Source organism: Neurospora tetraspora, assembly GCF_033439725.1.
Source record: "Neurospora tetraspora strain CBS 560.94 chromosome Unknown B0H65scaffold_5, whole genome shotgun sequence".
NCBI classification, from domain to species: domain Eukaryota; kingdom Fungi; phylum Ascomycota; class Sordariomycetes; order Sordariales; family Sordariaceae; genus Neurospora; species Neurospora tetraspora.
In genome coordinates, this window is record NW_026944387.1 from 47,893 (window position 1) to 72,613 (window position 24,721).

The following is a 24,721-nucleotide window of genomic DNA, read 5'->3' on the forward strand; positions in this document are numbered from 1 at the left end:
TAATTAAACGGTTTAAATCGATATCGCTACCGAATACGCGTTTAGTTTTACTCAATTCTCCGTTTTTGAAACAAATTTTAAGGCTTTTAACTGCCTTCTCTATAATAATATTATCGTTGCCTATATTTAGGCCTAAGAAGTATAGAACGAATTTGAGGCTTATAAAGCTAAATTTATTACCGCCTAATATAATATTAAACGTTATAAAAGTAATACTACTATAATTTAAATTCAAACCCTCCTCTACGTATTAAAAGTAATTAAAAATTATAATAAAATTATTAATAACCTCCGTAATAATTACGCTAACGAATTTAAAACTATTTATAATATTTATTCCGGTATTATTAAGTCTTTTAATAATAATATTATTGTATTAAAGTAAAGATTCGCTGACTTTCGCGCCAATTTTAAGAAAGTATATAAGACATAACGTAATAAGTATTTAAAATATATTAATAATTTTCGTTAATACTTTATTGCCACTTCTAAGGCTAAGCCCGCCCCCGAATTTATTATTCTACCCTCTGATAAAAATCCTAGTAACGACGAAAACGAAATAATAATTTCTATTAATAATAGTAATTATAGGTCGGTATTATATATTATTATATTTTCTATTTTTTAATAATAAAGGTACTTCTATCGAATATACTATTAAATACCATACTTAATATTTCTATATTAAATTTTTTAAATTTTTAAATTAAGGAGTTTTGTTAATAAATATATAAAGTTCTCGTTAATTGCCCGCGCTATCGAAAGCCCTCCCTTTATAATTATTAAAATTAAATTTATTAAAATTCTTACCAGCGAACCCGCTAAATAAAATACGGCCTTCGAATTAATTAACGAACGTAATAAAAGATATAATAATATTAATATTATTATATATTCCCGTTGTAAATTAAAAGAGTTAAAAATAATTAAAAGAATAAAATAATAGGATTTTGAAGAGAAATTTACCCTCTTTATCGATTATTATAATTTTAATAATAATATAAAAATTTATTACTTTCGTTAAAAATTAATAAACGTATCCGTATTACCTTTATTTACTAGAATAATTAGCTTACTAATAATGAATATAAGGAGTAACTTACTGAAGCCCATAATTTAATTAAGAATTTAAAGAATAAAAATTAGCGTAAAAAGAATGTTAACCCCTTCTACAAAACTAGTACTACTACTAGTACTAATACCTCCGCTCCTAAACCTAATACTAATTAGGGCGGTATTACTATAGATTTTAATATTATATCCGCTTCTAACGTCTAACTTTTTCATATAATTAATAATAAAATTTTTAAATTCCGTATAAAAAATAGAATATATACCCGCTATAGTAAAAAAGGTTATTTTTCGGCCGAATACTGCTTTTGTATTAACTTTAAAAGGAAAATTAAGCCTTCTAATTATAATAAAAATAAAAATAAAATAAAAATAGTAGTAATAATAATAATACTAGTAATAGTGGTATTAGCGGCTAATAGCCTACTTAAAGTTAATATAATTACAATTAGTAACGTTCCTATAATAGTAGCGGCTATTAAACTGACGCTATAGGCGCTGCCCCCCCTATAAACGTTCTAATTCCTAATACCCCTAATCCCGGCCCCGGCGGTTACTACTACCCGGTCCCTATTTATTAATCTAATTTCGTTAACCTTATTATAAGCAACGAAAATAATTCTATTTATAGCTAGGAAAATATATAACCTCCTAATTAAATTGTATTTAAAAGTACTAGTCCGTAAAATAAGGAAAAAAACAAGGGCCCGTCCTTATATAACTAAATATTATAAAACTAAATAAATCTTTAATAAATAATTATTATAAATACCCTAATTTATTAAATCTTTCTATTTATTTATCCTATAGACCGTATAAATTATATTATTCTACCCTTATTAATAATAGTTATACTCTTCTCAATTTTATTAACTGTTATTTTATTTATTATTATTAATTCCCTTATTTTAAACTAGCGACCCCTAAACTCCTTTATCTAGCTAACGGCTATATTAAAGGTGATATTACCTACTTCTTTAAATTAACAATATAAGTAAACGTCTACTATAAAATTTTCGACCTATTTATTTATAACCTAATAAAAGATAACCCTATTATTTTAAATGACCTTTAATTAAAATATTATATTCTTAATATCGATTAGCCCAACGACTCTCTCCGCTTTAGCCCCGCCTATAAATAACGGAATTACTTCCCTCGCGAAATTCTAATTTATTTCTATTATACTCCGTTATTTAAATAACATATTCTCTCAGCGGCACCCCTAATTAACACGGCCAGTACGCGTCCTATTTATAAAAAACCCTCCTTCGAAAAAATCTTTAATAAAAGGGAGCCGACCTTTTAATAAATAGAATCCGAAACTATTAAACGGCTATCTATTACTACAATTATTAAAAGAGCCGTTTACTAAAGGTTTAATCGCTTTAAATACAGGATTATTAATTACTTAAATATTATACCAATTAGCAAAACTATTAGAAACCCCGATTAAATATTTATTTTAGTAGCACTCCCAGCGGAAGGACCCCGAATCTCCCGCCCGGCGCCCTATTGTATCGTTAAAGGAATTTATACTAATTTTATTAATTATTACGTCCTAATCCGCTTCTATAGTATTTTTAACGGTCCTATTAACCCTAATAATACTAAAGAACTCTCTATAATAAATTTTAATTAATTAATCGAAATATATAAATTCTATATTATTCGTACAACTAAGGCTAATATAGAGGAAAATATTAAAAAGATAATTAAGGATGATAAAAGAGTGGAGGAAGAAAAAACCGTCTTAAATCCTAAGAATATAAATAATAATTTAATAGAGGATATAATAAAGAGGTTTTATTAGGCCGAAGCTAATAGTGTAAGTAGTTCTTTAATAGTAATTTTCATTAGTAAATTAATAATTTAATTAGTAAAGGGGACGTAGAAACCCTACGCGTAATAAAAATAATTAATCCTATATAATTAACTAGTAAAGAAAAGGATTTCCTAGCCTATAAAATGATTATTAATAAATATTTCGCTACCAATAGTATTTCTATTAATAAAATCACTTTTAAAAACGTTATTAAATTCTATAAGAAAGTAGATAAAACCTCTTAAAACTAACGCTTAAATCCAAACCAAATTCCCTAAACAATACTAATACTATATTAATATATTTAAATAAAAAGGTATTAAAATCCTCCCCCCTATTCGACCTTATAATTTCAAATTCGAATTCCGCCCGGGAATTATGCCGCCCGCCTCTTACGGCCGCGCTTTTAACCCTAATAAGTTTAATATTATTAAAAAGTAGATTAATAATAACTTTAAAAAGGAATTTATTAAACCCTCCAAATCCGAAATTTTAACGCTAATTCTATTCGTTAAAAAATTAAGAGGTAGAGTAGAGTCCGTATTTACATTAATTATAGAAGTATTAATAATATTACTTTCAAATTACATTACCCGTTACTGCTAATTAAAGAGATTCTCGACGTAATTTACCGTACTAGAATTTTTACTAAATTTAATATTATTACTACTTTTAATTGTATTAGAATTAAATAAAGCTATAAATAGTTTACTGTATTTATAATATAATTTGGCCTATTCGAATCCTTAATTATTCCTTTTGATTTATAAAGCGCCCCCGGGGCTTTCTAAAATTATATTAATAATATTTTCTATAATATTCTTAATATTTATATAACCACTTATTTCGAAAATATCCTCATTTATTCGAATAATGTATAGGATTATAAATAGTATATTAATAACGTTTTTAATAAATTAGCTAAGGTAAGCCTCAATATTAATATTAATAAATATAAATTTTATATAATACGTACGAAGTATTTAGGCTTAATTATTACCCCCGGAAATATTAAAATAGATTTAAAAAAGGTTAAAGTAATTATCAAATAGTAGGCTCCCGAATTTAAAAAGTCCCTACAATCCTTCCTAAACTTTATGAACTTTTACCGATAATTTATAAAAGTTTCTTCAATTATAGCGACCCTACTTTATAAATTTATAAAGAAAGACGTAGGATAGGTTTAAATTAAAATATATTAAAAAGTTTTCGAATTCTTTAAAAAAAGCTTTATAAAAGGCCCTATTTTAAAAATCTATAATTACATTAAAAAAACCGTAATCGAAATAAATACTTCTAATTAAACTATAGGTAATATCCTCTTTTAATATAATAACGATAATATTCTCTATCCGGTCGCTTACTTCTTAATTAAATATACTTTATAGAAATATAATTATAACGTTTATAGTAAAGAATTATTCGCTATTATTAAAGTACTAGAGGAGTAAAGGTTAAAATTCGAAGGAATATAGTAACTATTCAATATTTTAACAGACTATAAGAACTTATAAATATTTATAACTAATAAATAATTTGCTTAGTAGTATATATGTTAACTTTAATTCTTATTACGCTTTAATTTCTTTATTAAATATACTTTAAGTTTGAAGAATCTCCGCCCAAATATTTTAAGCCGGAAGCCTAACGACCGCCCGGTTAATAAAGAGGACGACCTCCTAATTACCCGTAAGAGACCCTTATTAGATCCCTTATAGTTCGAGGATAGTTACTTCGGATCTGAGGACTCCGTTACTAACTTTTCACTATATTTGCTAGGTTAAAATTTTTTTAGTACGAAATTATTTAATAATTTTATCCGTACGAATTATAAAACTTCGGTCTTTTTATAGGAATTAGTATTATATTTAATAAACGAATTTAGAAAGTAATAACCACCCAATATTAAAAAGGTTTTCTATAGGGCCTTCGCGGAATATTATATTATTAATAGTATTGTTAAATAGCGAAATAAAATTATTATTAACCCTTATAATAAGAATTTATAATTTTAATTGATTAACTATTAATATAATTCCCCCGGCGCGGGCTATTTTAGTTATAATGCTATATATAAGCTTTTATAACGCAACTTTTCCTAGGAGGGAATATATAATAATATATAATTTTTTTATAAAAATTATTTCCTATGTATAAAAATAAAATCCTTAAAGTAGAGTTTAATTAATTATTTAAAATTGGTAGCCGTCCTATTTATCCTATAGATTACGCTTTTAATCCATTATATTACTCCGTTATTAGAAAGTACCTACTTCGGCTAAATATTTAAATATATCGCCGTCGTCGTCGACTACCTTACTAAAATATACTATTATATCCTAATAATAAATTTAGAAACCGAAAAGTTAGCCGACTACTTTATCGATTATATTTATTCGATTTATAATCTTTTAAATAATATTTTATCCAACCGGGGTGCTTAATTCGTATTACGTTTCTAATTTTCCTTCTATAGAAGGCTATTTATTATCCGTAAGTTAATTTCCGCCTTCTACTTATAAACTAATACTTAAACCGAATGTATTAACGTAGAAATAGAATAATTTCTTCACTTATATATTAATTAAGCGTAAACGGATTAAGTAAAGTAATTACCCCTCGCCAAATTCATAAATAATAACGCCGTATTTTCAATTACAAATATTTCCCCCTTCGCGAATTATAATTATTACCCTCGTATAAATACCGAACTTCGTACCCTATTACCGCCGGATTTATTACTAGTTCAACTTCAAAAGTACTATAAAGCTAATAAATTTATAAATTACTTTTAAAAGATTTAAGACTTTATAATTTAATAATTTTAGTATATATAAGAATAATGTAAGGATAATATTAATAAAAAACGTATCAATTCGTTTAAATACTATATTAGCGATATAGTCCTTTCAAATATAATTAACCTCGTTAACAGCTGCCCCTATACGAAATTCTTACCTATTAAGAAGGGCTATTTAAAATTATTCGAATAAAGTTTTATATTATTTATTTTACTCTACTGATTGATATAAAATATTCGCTAATCTTCTATATCTTTATAATATAATTATAATTTAGTAAAGAGTTACCCGATAAAATATGTCTTTAAACGTTAGGGTAAATAATAGTCGGGTTATAATTCGAATGGATAATTAAGAGGAATACGAAGAATAGGCTTTCGAGAAATTTATTGACTACGTTTAATTGGGCGGTAATTTATATTAGTATTATTACGTTCAATAGAAGATTAATGACCCTACTTAGGAGCCCGTTAATAATATTATTAATTATAAATATTGCTTATACCGTTAGAAGTCTAAAACCTCCTATATTACCTCGCTACCGACTCTCTAAGTCCTACCGCCGATTTTTTAATTCCCGCCAATAATTCTATAACCCCGGAACCTCCGTAGCGCCGTTCCGTTCGCTTCCAATAGGAGATTGCTTCGGTTATCAATATAACGAGGCCACTTCCAAATATAATTATAATAATTAAAACGAATATAATGGTTAGTAAGGATATAGAAGATAAATTGTATCTAGTATTTGGAAAGATTATATAACGGTTAATAGATATATAGTTAAGAAAGTTACCCCTAACGTAATTTGTAGATTATAATAGAATATTGGATTTGAGGGGATAAATCTATTATTATACGTATATATAGATTTTTTTAGTTCTACGAGCTTCTTTTGAGGGAGGATAGTATTATAGGGCTAGCCTATAATGTGGTTGTATTGTATTGACTATATATATACTATATTAGAGCTAGTGCTATAGTCTATAGCTATATACTTACGCACTAGTTATATATTCTAATTACGCGCAGCCTCACGTACGCGCGTACGAACTAGCCTACTAGGCTCTCGCCCATATAGCCAGTCCTCTACGCACACTTCCCTTTCTCTCCTTCGTACAACAACGCATATCTTACCCTACTCTCAACAGTGCCCTCTCGCTCCGTAATAGTTATTATACGTACCTTTTCTTTAATTATACCCCTTAAATACTTAGTACCGCCGTTTTAAATTTAAATATTAAGTATTAAAGGTTTGAAAATAATAAAACCTATAATTAATTTATTTTTAACGTATTAATTATTAAATTCGTTATTATATTTAATATATTTAATTTTATTGTTATATTAGTAGTTAATTGTATTGATAACCGAAAAGAGCCTTTTAATAATAAATTTAGTTTATTTATTTATTATATAAACGTCCTAAATAAATTTAATCTACTAATAAATAATAGATACAACGTATTTAAAACCTCTTCTCCCTTCTTTATAATCGAAGAAATTAATAGTGAAACGTTCCCCTGGGCTAAACCTTCGGTCGTGTAATTTCTATTTAACTTATTATTTAATTTTTAAAATACTATACCCATTGTATTAATAGATAGCGGGGCTTCTAAATCTAATACCTTTAATATTATATAAATATTTGAAGACTTAAGGACTATAATAATTAAATTGCTTATATTAGAATTTCGTAGGTATTTTATATGCGCGATAGCTAATAAAAGAATTAAAGCGATTTTAATAAGTAAAGAAAGTGGCGCAATTAAAGGAAAGGAGCAAATATTCAAAGATTGTTTAATAATACATTTTTTAAAAGAAATAAACAAATAAGCGGTTTAATTAACGGAGGTAATTATTAAAGGGTTTATAGTCCTAATAAAGTCTTTACTTTCAAAATAAGCGTAATAATATAAAATTTATAATAAAGTTAAAATAAAAAATTACTTCTTTTAACTGCAATCTTAGAATTCCTTTCTCTCCTTATATTTCTATATCTATAATCTTACAACCCTTAATAAGTATTTAAAAATCTTTAACCTAAATGTAATCCTTTAAGGACGTTACTCGAAATAATAAAAAATAATTAATTTCGTTAAAAATATAAATAAAAGCCCTAAAATTAAAGATTATAAAATTCGTAAGTAGATCAATATCCCCTTTATTATTACTCGTATTAAAGGTACTTTATTTAACGAAAAATACTAAATTATAAATATTAATTTTTATCTCCTTTATTATCGTAACGTGATAATCTATATAAAAGTAATAAAGCGGTCCCGTATTTAATTTTTAACTTTCTTAACTTCTTTTTTAATTTTAGGATATTTTTCAAAATTCTTATTAATAAACTTTTAAATAAAGCCGTTCAACTTCTATTTAAGATTATCCTTAATTTTAAATATTAAATACTAATAGCACGTTATTAAGTAAAGGCTTCGTTCCCAAATTCTATAAAGCGGTGTAGTACCTCCTCTTTTTTTTAATTATAAAGAATTTTTTGTGCTTTTATCCGCGTTGCGTTTTTTCTTTATATTTACTTTCCGCTTCTTTTTATAAATAGAATTAGGAATATCCTTTTTATTAAATACGAATTTTTGCGAATAAAGCAGCTAATACTCTAAACGGTACGAACTATAACCTTTTTAAAATTAATTAATAGTATAGTACATTTTGGTATATTAACCGTTTTAAAATTAATAAATATATCCTTATATTTTAAAAATATCTCTTCGAATTCGTTATTGAATTTCTAGGAATTATTAACCTAAATAGACTTATATTTACAAATTATATTAATAAAGTTAATAAACTATAAAGTAGGGGAAATTACTTTATTAATTCTAAATCGCTTATTGTTAATAATAAGGATCTCCTAATTAGATAATTACTTTTTAAAATCCTTAGGTTATTTTTTTAAAGTCTCTTTAATAAAGGTTTAATAATTTCGACGAACCTTAGCAATTTAATTAATAAAGTAATAATTAATTTAATTCTTAATTTCTTTAAATTAGTTGTAAGTAGATTTATCCTACTTAAAAGAAGTATTAGTATAGTAGGACGCAACGTAAATACTTATCTAATTATAAATTCGGGTATTAATATTATCGAAATCTTTCTAATATTTATAGCGAATATTCTCTATATTATTAATTTAATTATATATTACTTTCCTAATAATTATTAGGTCGGTAGAAGGGTTAATAATTATATCTTCCCTAATATCCTATTCGGTATAATATTTATTATTTTCCTCTTCCTCGTCTTCTTCTCCCAAACTTCCTTCTTTATCGTCTTTATTAACGCCGGCGGCAGCTTCTTCTTAAAGTTAAATAGCCGTAATAACTTTAATAACAATACCGTTCGTATTAGTAACCATAGTAATAGTAATAATTATTATAATTATAATTATAACCTTGTTAACTCGTATTCCTCTATTAAATTTAACGAACTCCTTCTTTATTATTAGAAAGCAATCTTTTATTTACTTAGTAAGGAAGAAGTCTTCCAGCTTTAGGGGTAGAACTCTTTAAATTATAAATCTTCCTTTAAGTAGCAAATTTTTAAAGTCCTAATTATTATTAGCGAATTTCTTAAAAGCTTTATACTAATTAGGCTAATCGGAAGGGGTATTGAAGATACCTATAATAGCCTTATTGGTAGATTCTTTTAATAAAAATATAATTAACATTATTAGTTTCATAAGGATATTCCTTATAATCAATAATTATAGCGTTGATTGTAAATACGCAAATCAGATTGTTAATTGTTAGATGTGATAGTTCAGAATTAATTAATTAAAGAGTGTGTGTATTTGATTCACTTAGAAGGTATGGGGGGTGTTGGGGTAACGTAGATATGCCCAGAAATTAGGTAATATTAGGGGCCTGGGCAGCTAACCCACATAGAGTTTAGCTAGAATCCCAGAAATCCACCCTCTACTCTGACAACTTTAGCTTTGTGATTCGGTTTAGCCTTGCGAATTCCATCTTTCCATCTTTCCATCTTCCCTGTCTCAACTATTCTTCTGCCACCCAATAAACTCCCACAGCACCATTTGCTACGACCACAATGCTAAAATCAACATACAAACCCTCCCCCGGTGTTCTCCCTCCTCTTCCACCAGGCTGGACCGAACACAAAGCGCCCACCGGGCACACCTACTACTACAATGCCTCGACCAAAGAGTCAACCTACAAGCGCCCCGGCGTTACCCCGACCCCTACTCCTCCCGCCGCCGCTTCTCCGTTCGGTCCTCCGTCCGTTTCGCCAGTCCCCGGCGCCCATCCTCTCGCCACCGCGCCAGTGAACCCCTCGATGAGCTACCTCCAACACCAATCCGTTCCCGCGATAAACCTCTCCGATCCACGCGTTGCCAATGCGTTTATGGCGCAGTATGCCCAACAGTTCCAACCTCAACACCAAGGAGGGCGAGGGGGTTTTGGAGCAGGAGGCAGAGGCGGCAACCAGCAGCAGCAGAGGCCGCGACCACAGCCCGTGGACAAGCCGAAAGCCAAGATCGCCATCCCGGGCTGCGAGCCGTGGTTCCTCGTTTACACGAAATACGGGAGGAGATTTGCTTATAACCCGGTGAAGAACGCGAGTTACTGGCGCATTCCGGAGAAGATCTTGCCAGCAGTGGTGGAGTTGGATAAAGAGCGGATAAGGAGGAAGGCGGCGGGGGAGCCACCGCTTGAAGAGGACCCGAAGTACAAGAGCCATGAGAAGGAGGAGGAAAAGGTGGAGGGGAAGGATGCGGAGCAGGGTCAAGAGGAGACACACGACTACGACAGCTCGGAATACGAAGAGGTAGAAGTAACCGACGACGAAGGCGCAGACCACGACGACGCCGAGCACCCCTCCAAGCGCCAGCGCACCGAAGACGAAAACCAGGGGCCGATCGAATTCACAGAAGACGACTTCGCCGCTCAGCTCGCCATGATGGAAGGCGACGGCATGGACATCGACCAAGAATACGATTTTGCCGCACAAGAAGAAAACGTCGAACCCCTCTCCGATACCGACGCCCGCCTTCTCTTCCGCGACCTCCTTGCCGACTTCCGCATAAACCCCTACTCTCCCTTCCAGAAGCTGATCGACGAAGGCGACAAGACGGGTGTCTTCTCTGACCCGCGGTACACCGTGCTCACATCGATGCGCGAGCGCAGGGAAGTCTACGATGAGTGGTCGCGCGAGGCCATCCAAGCCTTAAAGGAAGCGAGGGCCAAGGAGGAGAAGAAGGACCCTAGGATACCGTACCTGGCTTTCCTACAGGAACACGCGACGCCGAAGTTGTACTGGGCTGAGTTCAAGAGAAAATACCGGAAGGAGGAGGTAATGAAGGATTCGGCGCATCATAGGAGCTTCAACGACAAGGAAAGAGAAAAGTTGTACAGAGAACATATCAACAGGCTGAAACTGCCGCAGTCACAACTCAAGAGCGATTTGAAGAAGTTGCTGGAGAGCGTACCGCTCCGGCAGCTCAACAACCGCTCCTCTGTAGCCAGCCTCCCGAGTCAGATCCTAGCAGACATCAGATACATCTCCCTCGACGCTAAAACGCGCGACGAATTCATCGAGGGGTACATCCAGGGTCTTGCCCCTCCGCCAGAGGTCGAAAGTGCTGCGGGAGAAGAGGAGGATGAGGTGCTAAGGAAAGCTAGAGAGGAGAGGAAGAAGAGAGAGAAAGCGTTGGAGGAGAGGGAGAAGAGGGTGGAAGAGGAGAAGAGAAGACAAGAAAAGAGGCTAGCGGTCGAGAGGGCGAGGTTAAGGGAGGAGGAAAGGGAGTTGCAGAGGGCTATGGTTGTTGATAAGAAGGGGTTGCAGAGTCAGCTGGGTGGTGGTGCTGCGGCTGGCGGGGAGGCGCCGAAGGATGATGGGGCGAAGGAGGAGAGAGGAGGGAGTGAATAAGTGGCCGTCTCATGAGATGGCATGTACCCAAAATTGATCATCAGCATAGCGCTCAGGAGTTTCATCTTTATACCATGCTGCAGTTCGAAGGAAAACCAGGTATCATGTATTCAACGAGTTATTGTCCACCGTACATGTGGAAGAATGGAAGCAGATACACTTCAAATATCATATACAAAGCCAAATTGGCATCAGGCCTTCGTGGCACACCTCGTCGAGTCATCCATCAGCCGTCATCACTCCTTTGGCCTAGCAGTCGGCCTAACTCTCCTCACCGTCGCAAGCGTAGTCGCTACAACCGTCTTCGTCCCTTCTTCCCTTCCAATCCCAGGAAGAGCCTCAGGCCCGCGGTGTGCTGCCGCCTCCGAGGCCCATTCCGATAGCGTCCCATTCCCACCATCCACTCCATCCATCCCCGCCCGCCTCCTCGACCCGCCCGCCGCATACGCCTTGAACAAATTCAACACCGTCCAATATGCCGGCTTCTTCACATAATTATTATCCCACATGCACGCCTCCCCCTCCGTCGGAATCTCGCTCGGCACCCACGAATACTTGTCCGTGAAATCCCACACCGTCACCCCCACGCATTTCCTCCCGCCTCCATACCCCTTATTAACCTCCAAACAAGCGCCCACCACCTCTCCATAGTCTCGCGCCTGCGCGTCCCACATCGCCCTCGTGCTCGGCAATTTCAGCGGGCTGTGTCGGATATCCAGCTCCGTGATCGCCACCTCATCCACCGCCTCCAGGAACTGCTGCATGGTGCTGACGATCTCGGCGCGGGAAGGGACGAGGCCGACTTTGAGGTGGGATTGGAAGCCGACGCCGTGGATGGTGCCGCCTTGGGCCTTGACGGTGCGGAGCATGGCGAGGGTTATGGAGATTTTGGGGCCGGGAGAGAGGGAGGGGGATTCGAGCGCGTAATCGTTGTAGTAGAGCTTGGCGCTGGGGTCGGCTTTGGCCGCGGTGTTGAAGGAGAAAGTGATGAAGTCCAGGCCCATTGCTTTGTACACTCGGGGGGTGTTAGCTTTAGGGAAAAGGTGAAGTGGTGAGGGAAAAGGAGGAAGACATACTTGGACTTTGCCTGAACACTCCGTTGTCGTCGATGGCTTCATTCACCACATCCCAAGCATAGCACCGCCCCTTGAAGTGCCACGCCAGATTCTGGATGTGTGCGGTGAGGATCTTTTCCATGTCGGCGCGAGAATACGTCGTCTCAACTGTGAGGTGCTTTCTGTCAGCCCTTGATCATTCAATCATTTCCCATCCTTCTTCCTCTCTCACCAGACCTCACCACAATTCTCAGTCAGAGTCATTGGAAGAAACCTACCCCAAGAAGGCAACCCCTTATACCAAACCATGGTATGACACCTCAGTGTCTTTGTCCCTCCCACTCCAGCTTTTGCCGTATTTGCTACAGCATCGGCTTCCGTCCAAGTGAATACCCCTTGGACCTCCTCAATATTCTTCCATTTCTGCGCATTGATGGGGGTCAGCGAACCAAACTCGCCAGACCCCTGAAGCACAGACATGTACTGCTCGTTGGAGAGACGAGGGTTGTCGACGGCTGTGCCGAAGTAGGAGAGGCCGGCGAGTTTGGCGTACTTGTCGAGCTGTGCGGAAGCCAGGGGAAGGGAGGCGAGTGTTAGAAGGAGGAGAGGGAATGGGAGGGAGAGAAGGAGGGAGAGAAAGGGTTGGATAACGGGAAGGATGGTGGATGGGAGCTTCATCTTGATTTGTTGGAGTGGTTAGATGGTAGTGTGTAGGGAGGCGGAAGATTTGTGGTGCAAGGTCAGAGAAGGACGCGACAACCTTATAGGTGTCGGCGAAGAACTCAAGGTTCCAAAGTTTAATCTGTCGCCGGTTGGCGTGGTGAATGGGTTTACTATGGGATTTATCTCGGTTTGCAGTCGTAACCTGTGACCACTCGGCGAGTGAAGGTTCTGGCGACCCAGCGGGGTCTAAAAGGTTTGAAAGGTCTGGAAGGCGTTCGAGCGAGCCGCCTCTTACGTCGGGGTCCAGAATTTACAACGAGCGAGGTTTAGCACTCATCTTATACTCCCACCTTCTTCTCCTTCCTTCCCAAGGCTTGATCAGGAACAGGCGACGATCGAGAGAACTTGGAAGCGAGTGCTACCTTATCAGAAAGTCCAGTGACCATAAGCGGCCACCAATACCCTCTGTTTCCGCTCCTCAGTCGAAGTCACACCACTCATCAGAACATATTTCCTAACTGAGCCTTCCCCTCCCCAGTTTTAAGTCCGATGGGTTCAAAGTTTGGAAGAACTGGCCGGGAAGAACCGAGCAGAAGAGTGAGGGAGAGGGGTTAGAAAGGAGTAAAGGAGAGGGGCAGCTCGGAGCCAGTCTCGGAAGAAGCTCGGAACAAAAGCTGACGGCGACACAAAAACCTCCTGTTCCCGTGATGATGGTGTTCGGAGTAGTGATGCTGGTGGTGTGGTAGTGAGCGGATGGCTGACGCCACGATTTCTGTTCAGGAACTTGGTTGATTCGTCCTCGGTTCTTGAAGTCCAGCTCAGAAGTGTTTAGAATCTCCTATGCGTGCTTCTGCCACTAGTCAAGGAAAAGTCATATGAGATATCGGAGCTCGTGAGTCTGGATCTAATCGAAGCAAGTAGGCGGCGCAAGAGCGTAGTGCCGGTGATGAACTCCCGAGACGGAGAAGTTGACCGCGTTTGCAGACAGTCCATGACGCACTTGAAGGCATTTTAGCTCCTGTGTGTCATTCCACAACGCGTCCCAAGATCTTGGGACCGAGAGAGACACAGGTGACTGGATGGAATGTGCGAATAGAGCCTCAGTCATACTAGGAACACTGGACTACTGCGGTGTCATTCCATGTCTCCCAGACTGTCCCCAGACGTTGGGCTCCAAGCTTCATGATTCATCATCCTAAGACTTGCCCAGATATTGACCTGTCACTTCCCCAGAGTTTCCCCAGACTTTAATTCTCCGAGATTCCAACGGTCTGGGCCACGTTTTCACCAGATATAGAACGAATCACACCATGTAGCCAGCCCAAGAGCAAGTAGAACTGTCAGAAATAAGGTGCAGGACCAAAGTTTACGGTGGTCATCACGCATCACGAGTAGATGCTGTGTCTCCATGATATAGTATTGTATATAGCAGTCTGGTTGACAAGTCATCGCTGCCGTCATTGACAGACGCACTCGACGTTGGTTGATGACCGAGACAGGAAGGTTCAATAATAAGGCCAAGGAAAGGAGTCTTGAGACTTAGAAACTGACGGCAGGATCTTGCATTTTGTCTTGTAAGAAATCTGACAATGCCACTATGAAGTGCCGATGCCAATGCCCGTCGCCATCTTGTGACGAGCTAAAAACCTGCAATGTAGTCGTGACAACTTGGCTGTGTTACCTTTCTTGTCTATCTTATTCCAATCGAGGACCTTTCTTACTCCAGTCGACTTTCAAATTGGGTTGTGCTACTCATCCGAATCTTGGGCACCCAGGCCATGTGAGCGTTTCCCCTCCTTAAATCCATCTTCGTTCCTACAGCATTCAATGATCAGTTAGCTTTGTGACACCAAGCCCTCAACCTTCTCAAGCTTTCAGACTTACAGCTAGTCCTCGTGGCCTTTCGGAGAGCATACGTAATTTGACTCCCTTTGCTGGCTGGAAGCTTGGTGCTGTCCCGAATAGAGGGAGTGAACATGATACCCAGATCCCGCCTTTAAAACAACTCAACAACCGGACTACCACATTCGTCAGCAGTGGCGCACCTCCCTCTTGCCATTTCAGTCCTTTGACTTCAATAAATGTCCGACTGGCTGGCCCGCCTTTTCCTTTTATTTTTCGTCTATTCCTCATCAAAAGAAGATGGTGTGAATGATAGGTAACCCTCAGACTCAACCCCAAAGGTTGGAAGACTTTCACTGACGTCTCTGAAGTGACAGAACGGCATAGGCAATACTCGTCTGTGCTGTATTAACAAGTTTCATAATGGGTATAAGTACTACAAGATCCTCGCTCTTTCCAACCAACTCGCTCGCTCATATCATCCAACCTTATAATCCTACAGCTTACACCAACCAATCCCAAATCTTCTCAATTATGGTAACAGGAGGCTTATACTCTCTCTGCCAATGCTCATCCTCCGCATCAAGCGCTGCCTTTCCAGTCGTGAGATCGGCCTCCACCGGCTTTATGACTTTCGGTCGCTTGATAATCTTCCAGCCACCGTAGAGGAGGAAGAAGAGGGGGATGCCAATGTAGGCAGCGATGAAGCCTGTTTAAACTTGTTGTTAGCACTTCTATTGAGTAAAGCGAGGACACACCCGGAAGGCCTTGAAAAAGTGGCCGCCGGAGGCGAAACGGAAACAGGGACGAAGTGGGAGGAGCCTTACCAGAAACATCCCAGTTGCCCTTGATGAAGACAGCAAACCCGTTGAAGATGATGATGATAACAAAGTAGATAAGCGCGAACCAAGCCGTGTAAGGTTGGAACCTGCTCTTGAAGACCAAGGTATCGCGGTTGATGCCCTGGGCCTTCAGCGCCTTGTAGAAGCGGAGGTAAGCGATGCAAACCGAGCACCAGGTGAAGAGACTAGCGATGGTAGTCAAGTTCTGGAACCAACCGAACGCCTTTGCGGCACCGCCGTTGGAATCGACAGAGAGGTAAGTGAGGGCGCCGATAATAGCCGTGGCGGCAACAGCGTAGTAGGGCACACCCTTCTTGCTGCAAGTGAGGAAGATGCGCGGGGCCTGACGGTTCTGCGCCAAAGCATAGAGGTAGCGAGAGCCGGAGTAAAGGAAAGCATTGCCGGAGGAGGTGGCCGAAGTCAAGATAACAGCGTTGATAATGGAGGGCAGGACGGAGATGCCAGCGTTCTTGATGCCGATAACCCAGGGGGAGGCAGCAGCGTCGGAGCGGCCTGAGGCCTGAGCGCTGAGAAGGCCCGGGTCTTCGGAAGACACGAGGACTCCAATGGCGAGAGAACCCAAGACGTAGAAGAAGAGGATACGCCAGAAGACGCGACGGACGGCCTTGGGGATGTTCTTGCGTGGATTTTCGGCCTCACCGGCGGCAACGGCGACCATTTCGACACCACCATAGGAGAAGGCAGCGTTGACGAGGGTGGAGAAGAGACCCAAAAAGCGTCCAAGATCGCCGTGCACCTGAGACGGATATTCTTTCATAGCACCTGGGTGCTTCCAGTAGCGGAAACCGAGACGTTCGTGATGCGGGTTTCCGCCGAGATCGACAATGAACGCCATGATGAGCAAGCCGACGATGGTGATAATCTTCAAAGACGCAAACCAGAACTCGGCTTCACCGTAGAGGGAGACGGCAAAGATGTTGAGGAAAATGATGACAACCCAGATAATGCTGATCCAGACGGCGACGTTGACGCTTTGAGCGCCTTCCCAGAAACCAATGACGAGAGCGGCGGCAGAGATTTCGGCGCATAGGGTGATGGCGGCGGCGTACCAGTTGTTCCAACCGACAGCGAAACCGAGAGCATCGTCGACGTATCGAGCGCAGAACTGAGGGATAGCACCGGGAAGAGGAAGCCATGTGGCCATCTCACCAAGACACTGCATCATAGCGAAGATAGCGACACCGGTAAAGGTATAACCGAGGAGAACGGAGAGAGGGCCGGCTTGGGTGAAGGCCTTTCCGATACCGAGGAAGAGACCGGTACCAATGGTTCCACCGAGAGCAATGAACTGAATGTGACGCGACTTGAGCCTATGGTTGTTGTCAGCGACGCGATTGCTAAGACAAGATTGGAGTGGTACTCACCCACGGCTCACGTAGCCATACCTGGCCGCGTCATCTTCACCACCAAGGACAGCGGCGCCCTCCATATAGGCATCGTTCTTCTTTTCGGATGAGCTGTATCGTGGAGGGACGCCGGCCAATTCCGGGTCGGAAGAGTGTAGGTGTTTTTCCGCCATCGTTCCGACGTCGATTCTGGGGAGTGTCGAGTCGAAGCTGAGCGGGAGAGGGTGATCAGAGTAGCATCAGCAGTGCGACAGAAGACTGACTGCAGGCGCAACGCGACAGGAACGGGGGAGATCTGGGGGTTATAAACGATGGGTAACAAGATGGGCGGGGATAGACATGTGCCCGTGTAAGGTTAAGGTTGACGGCAAGGGCCTCGTTCATGTCCCGTTCAGCCCAGACCCAGGCAGGTTCATGTCCGCGTGCGTCTCGGTCTCTCTTCGACAGCCATAGTACATATACATGCAGCAGGCTGGAGGACGGCGAGGGTACGGATCAGACTGAATGGAGGGTACGTACTGGTAACTGGAGGATGAACATGGCTTTGCTTCTTCTTTGTTACACTTGACCGGGGTTGTTGTCGGTGTCTCATATTGCAACCCACCCATTGCCGGGTAGCACGCCACCAGTCTGCATGGCCAAATGCCCTCCCATATGAGGGACTGGCCAATGGACGTAATCTGGTGAGAGAGATATCGCCGTAAGACAGTCCAAGGAGCAAGGACACCACACTGGTCCAGCTGCGGTAATGGCGTACGAGGCTGTGTGGGGGGTTGACTTGATGATAACAGCTCCGTTCTTGGCATAAGTGGTCTGCACCCCCCCTCGAGCTTCTTTGTTGGTGGTGATGGAACGGGTATGCCGTGGTTTGGGAATGTCGGCGGGCTGCCTTGTCCGTCACTGGACGGGAACCGGGAGTGTCCTTGGCCACCTTCACGCCACTGTCTTCAGAGAGTTCTGATATGATATCGTGATTGCATCACTGGAGGAGTTCGAGGTGTTAGTGACAAGTGAGAAAGAAGGGGATGAATAGTGCATTGTCCACTGGACTGGATATCGGAGGACCATAACCGATTCGGAATGCTGATCCGGCATCTTCTGCCAGTGTCAAAGTGCATCGGACGCATATGTACCACTCTCCTGGTACACTTGCGCGAGCCGAGCGAGAGGGCATGAGGTCTGGCCTCTGCTGTCAGCCCAACCGAGTGCCATGTTCCTTTGTGTGTGTTGCTTGCCGGTCGATGTTGGTGTCGCACTGATTGTCCGCTTCGGTGATTGTTTCTGGAACACATCCCGTCCATCTCAGACGGGACGGTCGCCAGTTGGCACAAACAGGCAGACACTGCTCTGTCACTCGGTTATTCTGGCAGGAAGGAGGTCATCGTCGCGGATTGGAATTGCTCCTGCCGTCGAACAACACTGCCTCCCACGTCCCGACGTTCTTATCATTTGACGTCGCGTGATTGGTTTGAGTGGTAGATGAATGGTTCCCATCCGGGGAAGGTACGGAAAGCCACTTTGATGCCAAGAACCCCAGACCGGAAGGTGCGCTAAGACCACTAAACAGGGGCCCAATAGGCCCACTATATCCACTGAGGCCCCTAAAAGCGGGCGCTACCTGTACTGATGTAACAGGCCTTGAGTCCTCCACTCCACTCTTCACTTCAGCCAAGCCGGGCGCCTTCCTGTCATCCGACCTTTATCTCGACTTCATTCGATCGGTCCTTCTCTCATTCAAGCTTTTCCTCCAAGACGAACCGAGCCGGGACAAGACAAGTCAAGCACGCCAAAAGGCGATCAAGCAACGGGCTAACAAAGAGGCAAGAGCAGTCAAGCTTGTGGAAGAGGCCATCGGTTGATGAGCGATGAGAAGAGGTTCTCATTTCCCTTTCCCAGGCAAGAGAGAGACAGAGGAGCACTCCAATTCGTTCCTTTCCCGATGCTGTTTGCGACGATACCGTATCGTACGCGTTCCTTATCACGAATTTGTCCCATTCCGGCCACCTTCTCCCACCCCCATTCCTCGCTTGGCCAATGTCGTTACACTTCCCCTTCACCCATCATGATAAGGAATCGAAACACTTTCTGAAACCATCTCCAACCTCCTGTCATCGTCGTCAATTGGACCCTTCATCATTGTCTGCGCCTTGAATCATCACTTCTCACATACGATTCCATGAAATACAGGTCAGTAACCCCTTTTCCTGTGCTTCGTCCGGGGGACTATTATGCCCAGCCCGGAGCATATTACACTCAGTTCACCAACACGGTCTTCCCATTCGACAACCGCTTCGACCACCCAAATGAAGCCATTCACCAAATAGATTGGGTGTTATCACGGCCATGGCTTGCATCCTGTCGGATTGCGGTGCAACCCCAAGCGGCAACTGAATGTCTGGATCATCTTCATCCTTCAATCCTTCACCTGCTTCAACCCGTAAGAACCGATGGCAAGCGAGCTGCAAACGGCAAACTGCCTTCTTCACACGCATTCCAGAATGTGGCCTTGAGAGTTCTGACACCTTACTTGACGGGAAACCTTTGCATGATCCAATCCCACAAACATGGTGGCATGGAGCCGTCGCTGGCCGCCTTCATGTTGTGTCGACGGTGTGGGAAAGCAACACCACGTACAACGCACGAGTGGCAGCCCAACGAACCCAGATCTATGGAACCATCAGATAGAAGTGGTATGTGACAGTTTGACATATCCTACGGATACTCACCTCGCACCTATACACGTCTGAGTGACGTTCAATGCCTAGAGACTAGTGCTTACCGCATGTCTTATCTTCACCGTTCTGACCGTTCGTTGTGTTCACTTCTCGGTCAGTGAAAAACAACCTTTCTTTACTGTGCCATCTTCACAACGGTCAAGTGTCATCTACCGTACCTAGAGCTTTCTTTTCTTCTTACCGCCTCTCTTGGTGACTTCATTTCCAATAACTTCGGGTTTTACTGAACCTTTCGTTTTCGCAATTCCATGAAGCAAAGATTGCCTAAAGGTAGACTTTGCATTTACAGCCACTCGGCCTAACTAGAGCCTCAGACACCAGCTGTCCAATGACCACTCGAGAAACAATGAGCACAAAATTCTCAAGTCCGAGGCGAGGTTCAGGCGAGGTGCCACAGACACACGACCTTCCTGTTGCGTACATGGCGTCCCCCTTCAAGGCTTCGCATCGAGGCAGACAACTTCTGTTGCAACACAACTCAGCTCCCCAAAAGGCTACCTTGGGCGCACCTCGAGGCAACCTCAAGCGAGGTTTGATGTTCCAGAATCCTTCTCTTTCCTCGATCCCATCCAAACATTTGGACATGTTGGGCACCGCGGCCGACCCAGCAACCATTGCAGGTCCCACACGCACCATGAGCCACGATCAATGAGCCATTCAGCTCAAAGCGGTGTTCGGTGACGAATTTGCGTCGTGGTTCGTAAACAGTAGCAATGTGCGAAAGGAGTTTCTGCTTGAGTACTTCAACCCTCGTACCATCAACTACATGACTACGAAGGAAATTTAGTTGACGATGCAACACGTGTTGGTTCCATGTGTTGAGGTCCTATATTTCTCTTGGCCATCATCACATTTCTCCTCATTTCCTTACCTAACAGTGGCGCGATTCCTTCTGTTCCCCGGGCCAAAGGACCCTTGTGTTTGCCTTGATGGCTTGATGGCTTCACTTCCCCGTGGGGTAATATCCCCACAACGTTGGGGTGTTTTCCCGTGTCTGGTACCTGCCTCGAGGGTGCCTTCCTCTCACTTTTTTGATGAATTCTGACAAAAGGAGTGGCGTGGAAGATTGAGCACTTCGCTCCCCATGAGTAATTCAACGAGCTTAGGTGTCAAATGAAAATACTCCAGTATCTTACATAAACTTACAGGTACCGTAAAGCAGCAATGGAGGTCAACATCCGACGGGGATGATGTTCGATGAGGTGAAATCGACAAATGATTCTGCAGGGTCTGATGGTAAGCTACTTGGTCTAAAGGTAAGCCAACCTAAGGGCCGCTCGGCTTGACGGCCTATACATGACCTACCGGTCTTTATGTATGGGATCGTGCATGTCCTGCCAGCGGTGGCCACTTGCGGCCGCTTTTCGTTCATTCAGTTACCTTTTTTCTTTCTTTTTTTCTTCTTCACAAGACAAACATAACTGGGTAAAGAGATACCTTCAGTTTTGGGCCCCGAGACCCTCAATTCGACGATTGGAGCCGTTGAATCGGGATAAGTGAGTGCCACCCGCTGCAATGTACAAACTGACTCGCCTTAATTGAGCATCATCTATTTCGGGACACGGAAGGTGCGTACTGTACACTGTTTCAATGTTCTGATATCAGTTGTACAGGAGCCAAACGTTTCGTGTTACCGAGTGAATGCGGCAAGCTCCGGAAGGCTGAGGGTGCGGTTTGAATCCATGTCAAGGGCGCGTCATTGATTGCGGCTTGGATTTGTGAGAAAATGGTCCTTCCTGTCAGATGTATATAGGCAGTGAAGACGAAATCAGAAGCGGGATGGATAGCACGAAGTATCCAGATGTCTTAAGGATCAAGATGTGAAGGAGGTAGTTAGATACAATTGAATTGTCCAATGTTTCGCGGCCGGCAATTTCATTAGAGGCAAGTTAAGATGCCTCGGAGATGCCTGCCGGGATGGCCTAGGGTGCTTGGCATTCTCGATTCCATGCTGCGGGATATACATCGCGAGCTGTGATTGGTAGAATAAGTGCGATAGTACTGCCTCGGTGTTTTAAAAAACCAGCACAAGGCGTGCTCTTTTGACCATACTGTCAAATTATATCCGAATCAATAGCATTTCCGGTCTCCCGGAGCTCTCGGCGAGTTTCCGCAGTGGGGGCATCGATGATCTTCGGCGCCGGGAGGGGTAACCACGCGCGCGACGACAACTTGGGATTTGGGAATGGGGTCAAAAGTGGGCTCGGCATGAACGCGTGGGAGTTGATCTATGACGCCGTAGCCAAGCTTACAAATCGCATCCATCTCGGATACCTTTTTAAACAACTCTTCTCTCCCTTCGTATCCGTCTGCGACTCTTCTTCTTCCAAGGTATCACCAAACAACTGAACACCCCAACAAACATCACAATGGCCTCCAACCCTCCCTCCAAGTGCTGCACCGTCGGCTTCCGCCACGAGTAAGTCCACCGCCATACTCTTTACCCCAATATCTTACCTACACAACCGTCACTAACATTAGTTTGTTTCCAGTGGCGAGCCAACCGGCTCCATGACCAAGGTCGCCGACAAGTGGGACGCCTACATCGCCCAGCCCTCTGGCTCCCAGAAGACCGGCAAAGCCCTTCTCTTCCTTCCCGACATTATCGGCATCTGGCAAAACTCCAAGCTGATGGCCGACCAGCTGGCCGCCCAGGGCTACCTTACCGTGGTTCTCGACATCTTCAACGGCGACGCTCTCCCGATTAACCGCCCCGACGACTTCGACCTCATGGGCTGGATGACCAAGGGCAGCACCGGCGATAACCCGCATACCAAGGAGGCCGTCGATCCCATTGTGCAGGCCGCGATCAAGGAGCTGAAGGAGAAGTATGGAGCGACCAAGATTGGAGCTTTGGGCTATTGCTTTGGTGCCAAGGTAAGCTACCTTTCCCTTTTCTGCCCACTTAAAGGCGCTGGCGATGCTGTGCTGGTCTTTCCCCCTTCTCGAAGCGCTCGCTTTCCCTTTTTCAGCAGTCACTGACATCCCCAAAGTGCCTGGTCCGCAACATGACCGCCACCGCCCCCTTCACCGGCATCGACGTCGGCTTCATTGCCCATCCCTCCTTCGTCGACGAGGAGGAGCTCGCCGCTATCAACGGTCCTTTGGCTATTGCCGCCGCCGAGACCGACTCCATCTTCCCTGCTGAGAAGCGTCACAAGTCCGAGGAGATCCTCAAGGAGACGGGTTTCCCCTACAACATCAACTTGTACTCCGGCGTCACCCACGGCTTCGCCATGCGCGCCGATCTTAGCAAGAAGCCGGAGAAGTTTGCGAGGGAACAGGCGTTTGCGCAGGCTGTGGCTTGGTTTGAGGAGTATTTGGAGTAAGGGGATGGAATAGATGAGATACCCGGAGTGTAGTGTACGTGTACGAACCACAACGATCTGATGAATGTGAAGAGAAATAGTACAGTCACATACAGCCCACACCAACATCCTTCCTGTCATGTCCGCTTCATGATCTGCCCAACTCCATGCTCCATTCCCCTTTTTAGAGAGGCTTCTGGTAAACCCTATACCTAGCCTTCCTCGCCAACAACGGCCCCAGCTCCGGGATCCCCTCAGACAAATCTACCTCCTTGACATTTTGGTACCCAGCTCTTTCGTACCACCCCGCCAGCTTCGTCTTCTCCTCATGTTCCCACCCGTCTCCCACCACCAGCTCCACCTGCATCTTCTTCCCTCCCTTCTCCCTCGTCCAGTCCTCGGCGAACTTGAGCAAGTCCCTCCCCACTCCGGAACCCCGGTATTCAGGACGGCAGATTAAACATCCGAACTGTCCGATGAGTGAGGACGGATCAGGGTTGGAATGGGAAGGGGTCCTGGAGGAGGGTTCGGGAGGAGGCAAGAGTTGCACGCGGCCGCAGCCCAACAGATACTCAATGCACCCCCGTGAACAGCCCGGGAGCCATGCGACGGCTAGGGTGCCGCTGGTGATGAAGGAGCGGACCTCGGCCGGGTTGGTGCGGGTGAAGGGGTCGATGGACCAGAAACCGCGTTCGGCGTCGGTGTAGATTTCATTGATGAGGTTGGTTAGACTGTTGACGAAGGTGTCGTCTTCGGCAAGGTAGGCTGGAGCGATGGAGATGTCGGCGTTGATACGGCCCCGGAGAGGGGGACTGGGGAGTTGGGAGGTTGCGATGACTTCATTGGTGTTGAGCATGGCGACTTTTTCGTCGGTGAGAGGGGCCGAGGGGGCGGTGGAGGGGGATTCTGTTGAGGCGGTCATTTTGAGATACTGAAGGTGAGGTAGCGAGTGATGAACTGCTTATGTTCGTGTATTACACAGTAAGTCCCGATGGGTTTTATATCTGGAGACATCGGAGTGATACCCCGATTTTTGTAAAGTGACTCAATCCACTATTTCTTGATCGGAAAAGCGGCCGACCCTTGTCGATGAAAGGGCGTGGTAGACCATGTCGGTCGCAGCATCTCCATCTCGAACCGTATCATCGGAACGAATATTCCCTGCCATGCCCTCGTGGCATATGTCAACGTCGAGATATCGTCGGCGTCGGTTTTCCGATCTTACTCGGCCGAGGAGGTTTACTTGAGGTAGAAATGCTGACAAGGCAACAAGAGGGTATCAACCCTAACCCCACAGATGAC

General features: G+C 42.6%; 5 protein-coding genes across 5 annotated transcripts; 2 read left to right on the top strand and 3 right to left on the bottom strand.

Moving 5' to 3' along the window:
• Positions 1–9,768: 9,768 nt before the first annotated feature.
• B0H65DRAFT_427743 (uncharacterized protein) lies at positions 9,769–11,607 on the top strand (the record flags this gene model as incomplete). Its single annotated transcript, XM_062824707.1, has 2 exons — positions 9,769–9,949; positions 10,004–11,607. 2 exons carry the CDS (start codon positions 9,769–9,771, stop codon positions 11,605–11,607), a joined length of 1,785 nt encoding a protein of 594 aa, XP_062680024.1.
• A 236-nt stretch (positions 11,608–11,843) lies between these two features.
• Positions 11,844–13,340, bottom strand: B0H65DRAFT_429605 (glycoside hydrolase superfamily; the record flags this gene model as incomplete). The annotated part of the gene is made up of 3 exons (XM_062824834.1): positions 11,844–12,622; positions 12,684–12,830; positions 12,941–13,340. The coding sequence occupies 3 exons, from the start codon at positions 13,338–13,340 to the stop codon at positions 11,844–11,846; spliced, it is 1,326 nt and encodes a 441-aa protein (XP_062680025.1).
• Positions 13,341–15,670: 2,330 nt separating this feature from the next.
• B0H65DRAFT_427759 (amino acid permease/ SLC12A domain-containing protein) lies at positions 15,671–17,549 on the bottom strand (the record flags this gene model as incomplete). Its single annotated transcript, XM_062824708.1, has 3 exons — positions 15,671–15,876; positions 15,995–17,340; positions 17,395–17,549. The coding sequence occupies 3 exons, from the start codon at positions 17,547–17,549 to the stop codon at positions 15,671–15,673; spliced, it is 1,707 nt and encodes a 568-aa protein (XP_062680026.1).
• Positions 17,550–22,480: 4,931 nt separating this feature from the next.
• On the top strand, positions 22,481–23,440 carry B0H65DRAFT_428539 (dienelactone hydrolase; the record flags this gene model as incomplete). Its single annotated transcript, XM_062824770.1, has 3 exons — positions 22,481–22,530; positions 22,604–22,988; positions 23,105–23,440. The coding sequence occupies 3 exons, from the start codon at positions 22,481–22,483 to the stop codon at positions 23,438–23,440; spliced, it is 771 nt and encodes a 256-aa protein (XP_062680027.1).
• Positions 23,278–24,535, bottom strand: B0H65DRAFT_214814 (uncharacterized protein). Its single transcript, XM_062821977.1, has 2 exons — positions 23,429–24,535; positions 23,278–23,284 (listed from the first exon to the last, which is right to left on the bottom strand). The coding sequence occupies exon 1, from the start codon at positions 24,339–24,341 to the stop codon at positions 23,604–23,606; it is 738 nt and encodes a 245-aa protein (XP_062680028.1). The 5' UTR covers positions 24,342–24,535; the 3' UTR covers positions 23,278–23,284; positions 23,429–23,603.
• Positions 24,536–24,721: the final 186 nt, after the last annotated feature.